At 32.1% G+C, this 6,308-nt stretch overlaps 1 protein-coding gene across 1 annotated transcript; it reads left to right on the top strand.

Moving 5' to 3' along the window:
• Window positions 1–4,199: 4,199 nt before the first annotated feature.
• Window positions 4,200–5,147, top strand: LOC120200669 (protein G1-like6). The gene has a single exon (XM_039201440.1). The coding sequence runs from the start codon at window positions 4,396–4,398 to the stop codon at window positions 4,933–4,935; it is 540 nt and encodes a 179-aa protein (XP_039057371.1). The 5' UTR covers window positions 4,200–4,395; the 3' UTR covers window positions 4,936–5,147.
• Window positions 5,148–6,308: the final 1,161 nt, after the last annotated feature.

The raw sequence follows: 6,308 nt of genomic DNA, 5'->3' as shown, positions 1-6,308 counted from the left end.
ACTCTATAGAATTAGGTTCCCCGGGTAGAGTGAAAAAGATTATGTAGTTTTCCATGGCCAAAATATTAGGGAATTTTAGTGTCCCTGTCCCTGATCAGTGAGAGTTCAAGTAATATGCATACATTGTTAACAGTATCTTCTTTTGTTATTTGATAGGGATTCATATATTCTTAGCGTGCAAAACTACTTCAACTCTTGCAAGTTAAATGGCATTTTTCGAATGAAGAGAACAAAATGTTGGATGTTCTCTTAATCTAGATGTAGTTTGCATGGCATCTTTGCTCCTTAATGCTCCACAATTTGATTGTTGCCCTTAATTCTACCTTTGAGGGTCCATACTTCAAGCCTTATCGCTAATTCCTCCTGTAAAGAAATTTGTAGACTAACGTCTTACTTTTCCGATGTTGATGCTCTAGATCTTAACCGAGTTGCCGCATTCATGATTGATGATAATTGCAAATGCCCCAATCCTTACCTTGTAATGTTCAATATGAATGCAGCCAATCGAAACTCACATATCTGGTTAAGCATGCATCATCAGCAGAAGACAGCTTTGAAAGAGCAGTGCAATCAGTTGCTTGAAGATGTGGAGTTGGTTTCTGATAAAAGGTACATTGGTGCCTGTTTACTCTCCTCTGGGTTCTGCAACTTACCGGAATCAATATATATTCCGTCTGTTGACGAAAGAGGTTAAGCTTTTAACTATACTAGATTGGTATTGTTCGGGTTATTACCAAGTAAATGTTTCCATTTAGTACATTAAGAGTAAAATATGGAATTGATGCAAAATCATCAAAAATATATATATATTACAAATAAAAATCTCACTTATTCCAGCAAGCAACTGGAATTCAGTACTGTGATACTCGAATTTGGCTCGACAGGTAGTTGAAGCTGGATAGAAAAATGAGGCAGGCCAACGATGAGAATTAATCCAGAGACTAGGAAAGAAGAAAAACAATTGAAGTATATTGGTGTCCAATAATAGTGGAGGTGTGTTGAAAAAACTGAAGGTATTTTAGTGGAGTGAACACTGTTAAATTGCACCCTGGTCAAGGCCTTGTCAATTCCATAAACAGCAGTCAATCTCTTGCACGCCAATCAGCACATTTTGAGTCTTTGATGTGTGCATATTTTTTTCAAGCAGGACAGGAGCAATAATGAGCTAAGCATAGCCGTTTAAATACCTTCTATCCCCAAGTTGTGCGCACGGCCACTATCATCCACCCCGACATATACCAAAATTTTCTTGGTATCTGGTGTCCAAATTGAACCACTGAAATGGCCTAAACATACCCCATGACCCAAATCATGATTTGACTTGAGGTGGTGTGTCAATGTTGATTCACCACCTCTTAATTTTTCCTCCACTCTTGTTTGTGACTTTGTGAAATTTCCTTCAATTAACCAAACCCCGTGCAAACCGCCAAGGGGAGATTTCCATAATCAAGTTTTTTTTGGTTTTCTGCACAAACTTTAATTTATTTTTATAAACATTTTTATTCATTCATATTTATTTAATGAAAAATATTTTTGATTCGTTAAATTCTTAAAGATATAATTGTACCAAAATTAAATTCTATATATACCCATGGATGTAGCCATTATTAAATATTGACAGGGGTCAAAATGTTAGAATATTTAAGAAAAATATAAAGACTTATTAGGTATTTAAACTCGAAATTCAGCATAGCGATCTTAGTGATTAAGAGATTGTTGTTATACTTGAGATTCCGAGTTCAAGCACGTATGTAGGGGTTTGAACGTTCATTGTCAAATAGTTGAAAGTCTTTATACATATATTGCATTGTATTCACCTTAAATTGAAAAGAAAAAAAAACTCAAAACTCGAAAGACAACTTCTAATTTGTCTAATATTTAAATTACACTGACTTAAATTGTAATTAGACCAAAAATTTTAGAATACGGACTTATCATTCTCTAGTTTGACCCCTACTTGATTAAATATTTAATAATTTTTTATATTTTTAAATTTAAATATTTATTTTTACATAAACTAAAATACTATTAAACTAAAATTATATTGAATATATAAATTTTAACATGAATCAAATTCCTTAGACCCTAATGGAGCTCTGTCCCTGTATATACCATTAACATTAACATTTTTTTTTGAATAACCATCAACATTAACATTTATGCATGGGGTATATTAAAAAAATGCGAATGTGTGGTGCGAGAGACAAACTTATTTATGTCCTGTTGTCTTATCTTCTCATATTGGGTGAGTGGATAAATCTGGGCCACATATATTTTGGCAACAAACATAATATCTATTCTAACTATTGACATTGCTCCTCTCCGGTCTCCACCCGTCACTGCCTTGCCTCCCAATTATTGCTTTCTTTCCTTTTCTTCCCTTTGGATCCTCAATTTATTGTTTATTTCCCTACACACTACACAAATATGTGTTTCATATGCATGGAGGTTACTCATTTGCGTGAACATAATGTTTTTAATATAAATAATCAATTATCTAAAAATAATGTAAAAAATGAATATAATTAAAAATAATGAGAAAAAACTAAATTAAGGCGTTGTTTTATAATCCGAAAAATTAAGGACTATAAAAAGATAAATCATTAAACGTCCTTAAATATATATAAACAATCCTATAAATTCATCGATTCAAATGAATAAATGATATACATTTCTTTTACGATAGAAATTAATCAATATAAATAATTACAAAATAAAATAAAATAATTATAACTATATATAATATTTTGTAAAAGTATAATTTTAAAATTTTGTATCATATGATTACAAAAATTAGTGCAATAAAAGATTAAGTACTACAACTGATGCATATACGAATCACAATAATAAAACATGTTAAAAAATAGAATAATATATAGCATAATAAACTAATAGGCTTTTGAAATATGACCCAGTCAACAGACCAAGCACCACACTTTGCTCATATTCAATTTTTTTTATAAATATATTCAATTTAGTTTTTAAATAATATGATGTAATTATAAAGTACTATTTATTCATAATTTTCTTAGTCTATTAACAACGTATGCATATCTTGTAGATATAGTTACTCGAATTTGAGCCTTCAATGAAGAATAATACTCTTTTTTACCCTTGAAATCACTCAATAAATTTTACATTAATAATCAATTTTGTATGTACAATCATCGTTGGATTTACATCAGATTATAATATTATTAGCAAAATATCGTAATTAAATATTTAAAATATATAGAATTTTTATAAAATAAATTGAAATTGATTATAAAGTAATATATGTTATAAATACTCTTAATTATTTAATAATAAACGCTAAACTATCCTTATAATCACTGATACTTGAACTCATGATTTCTAAAAAAACAATAATTCTTTTACTTACAGAAGAAATTAATTTATGCGCGCAGCAGTTTTTGAGAATCTAGTTGATAATCATACTTAATCTACAAATAATGAAATTAAGACATAAGCGTCCCAAGACCTCAAGGTTTACGTTTCATCCCGTGCCTTGTTCGAAAAGGAAACGAAATAGTCTAACGTGAGAGAAGTTTGGTCGGGCGCGTGAACAGACACGGCACGCGGCTGCTCGATCGGCCCTTTACATTCTCACTGTTTGCTCTCTGGCAAAAAACTGGCATCCATTCCCAAAATTGAATAATTAATCAAAATTAAAATAAACATAAATATAAGAAAATTGAATAATCGACTTCGATATTTTTCAATTAAATTAAACAAATCCAACCCAATTTGAATTTATTAAAAAAAAATTACTCTCATAATATAAACCTTAAATCTAAAATGACAAGAAGAAAATCAAAGTTTAATTTAAGCGAATGTGATGAGAAGGTATATAGAGATGATACGGAAGTTGAAAGTGTCATCTGAACTGATCTTCTTTCGTAAGTTATCTCCACCACCTAATATATTAATAATAATAATATTAAACTTGCTTCCTTAATTAAGTAAAAGAATTCCAACCATTTACGCCCTACTTTCCACGTCCTCCCTTGCTCTTTTTAACAAAGTCCTCTCAGTTTCAGCATCATCCACCTTTGTTTCCCAGTATGGATTTGGTTAATGCATACCGTTTAATGCTAATGTAACAAAATTTTACTCTAAACACGTGTCTTATAATTATTGGTTTACAAATTCATGTTGTTCACATCTGTATGTATATATATATATATATATATATGAAGGTACGAGTGATCTACATTTCAAAACCCATTGTTCTTCTGATCATCATATCTAAATTATCGTAATTATATGCAGAGAACAAAGAACAAAAAGGTAAAGGAATCATCCTTAATCCGGTTGCCGTTTCTGTATATTCGTCTCTTGTTGTATCTTCACAATCCTAGTTAGCCATCTACCGCAAACGCTAATTAAATCAATATGTCAGCCGCAGTAGCCGCTGCCGCCGCCGCCGCCAACGCCGCAAGAGTCTCATCTAACCGCTCTTCTCATCAGCGAAGTAATCAGGTAGTGAACCATCGGCGAATTCCCTTTTACCCACCGTCGCCACAACCCGCACTGCTCGTCCCGGTTGTGGGCCGCTATGAATCTCTGAAGCGACGCGACTGGAACGCGTTCCAGCAATATCTGAAGAATCATCGTCCCCACTTGCGTCTCTCCCAGTGCAGTGGTGTAAATGTGCTCGAATTCTTGGAAGATCGGTTCGGGAACACCAAAATCCACACCCAAAATTGTCCCCTAAACCGGCCTGAACCACCATCGCCATGCTCATGCTCTTGCCCTCTGACAGAAGCATGGAGCAGCTTGGATGGTCTGGTAGGCCGGCTCCTTGTGGCTTTTGAAGAGAATGGCGGCGGCCAAGCGGAGATGAACCCTTTCGGTTCTCCTGTTGTGAGGCTGTACCTAAGGGGAGTGAAGGACGCTCAAGCTAGGGCTAGAGGAATAGCTCATAGCTCATGAACAAAGAACAACTCAGGAACTGGTGATAATTATATGTATTGAAATCCCCATTTCCTACAAGTTGGGTGGTCCTGGAGGCTTGATGAATGCATTATCTGTGATGGACTCCATATAGGATGCTGCCCACAGCCACTGGACTACTAATGAGCATGTGATTTGCAGCTTTTTCATTCTCTTCATTAATCCGATTAATGGAAGAAAAATTACGACTATTTTCATTTTGTCACTTCAAATTTGATTTCATCTTAAAGTTAATCTTATGTACTTTCAAGTTTTAATTGCAGTTTTTTTAGTGACAGACAAAATTGATGCATAATGGCTGAGCTTCATATTCCACCTTTACCGATCTAATTTTTTTTTCAAATCCCATTATATTACATTGATCTGGAAATTAATTTGAAGTTTGTATATATAGTAACTATATTGCTAAACTAAATGTTAATTCATAAAAAGAAAATATTAGAGTAAAGTACAAAGAGGTCACTCATTATGTTAAAATATTAAACTCTCCCACGTTATAAAATGATTAAATTTATCAAATTATTATAAATAATGCATGTGATGTTATAAATAGTAATAACTTTCAATAAGTTTAATGATTAATATGTAACAGATTGATAAATTGAATAATCATTTTATAACAGTTTAATATATTAATAATTATTTTATAGTTGTTTAAAAAATATAATGATTGTTTTATAATTTTAAAATTACCAACCAATAAATAATTTTTACATATCTATAATTTAGTTTATCCAAAATAGTATGTAAACTAATTGTAACACCCCCAACCCGTATCCGACACGGATCCGAGTCCGAGATGTCACATTGACTTTTCAAACTTTGACTCTTAAAGAAAAAACATGAAAATTTTAACTTTCATTAAAATAAAAGATGTTAATTCATACAAGTTGGACCAAAATAAAAAATCAATCAGAGCATTAGTAATTCACAATTTCGCTACATGCCAACACACATTATACAACCAAATATCTACTTAACTACAATTCTGATCTGATATGTGGAAAGGAGAGTCTGACTTGTCTTGCTCTTCTTCACTTCTCATCTCACTTTTAGAACCTACGTATGAAACACTCACACGCTAAGTCGATGACTTAGTGAGGCAAATAACATATAATGTAAACTATAACTTGTAATCATGCATGAATAATTACTACTATTATATCATACCACTCATATCATACCACTCATATCCTTATTCATGTAACAATACACTATATATACATACATACATACATCATACATACATACATACATACATACATACATACATACATACATACATACATCATACATCATACATACATACATACATACATACATACATACATACATACATACTACATACATAC

The sequence above is a fragment of the Hibiscus syriacus genome, unplaced genomic scaffold (genome assembly GCF_006381635.1).
Source record: "Hibiscus syriacus cultivar Baekdansim isolate YM2019G1 unplaced genomic scaffold, ASM638163v2 tig00006399_pilon, whole genome shotgun sequence".
Lineage (NCBI taxonomy): Eukaryota > Viridiplantae > Streptophyta > Magnoliopsida > Malvales > Malvaceae > Hibiscus > Hibiscus syriacus.
Note: the sequence above shows the minus strand (reverse complement) of the source record. Positions and strands in the feature narration are given on the sequence as shown.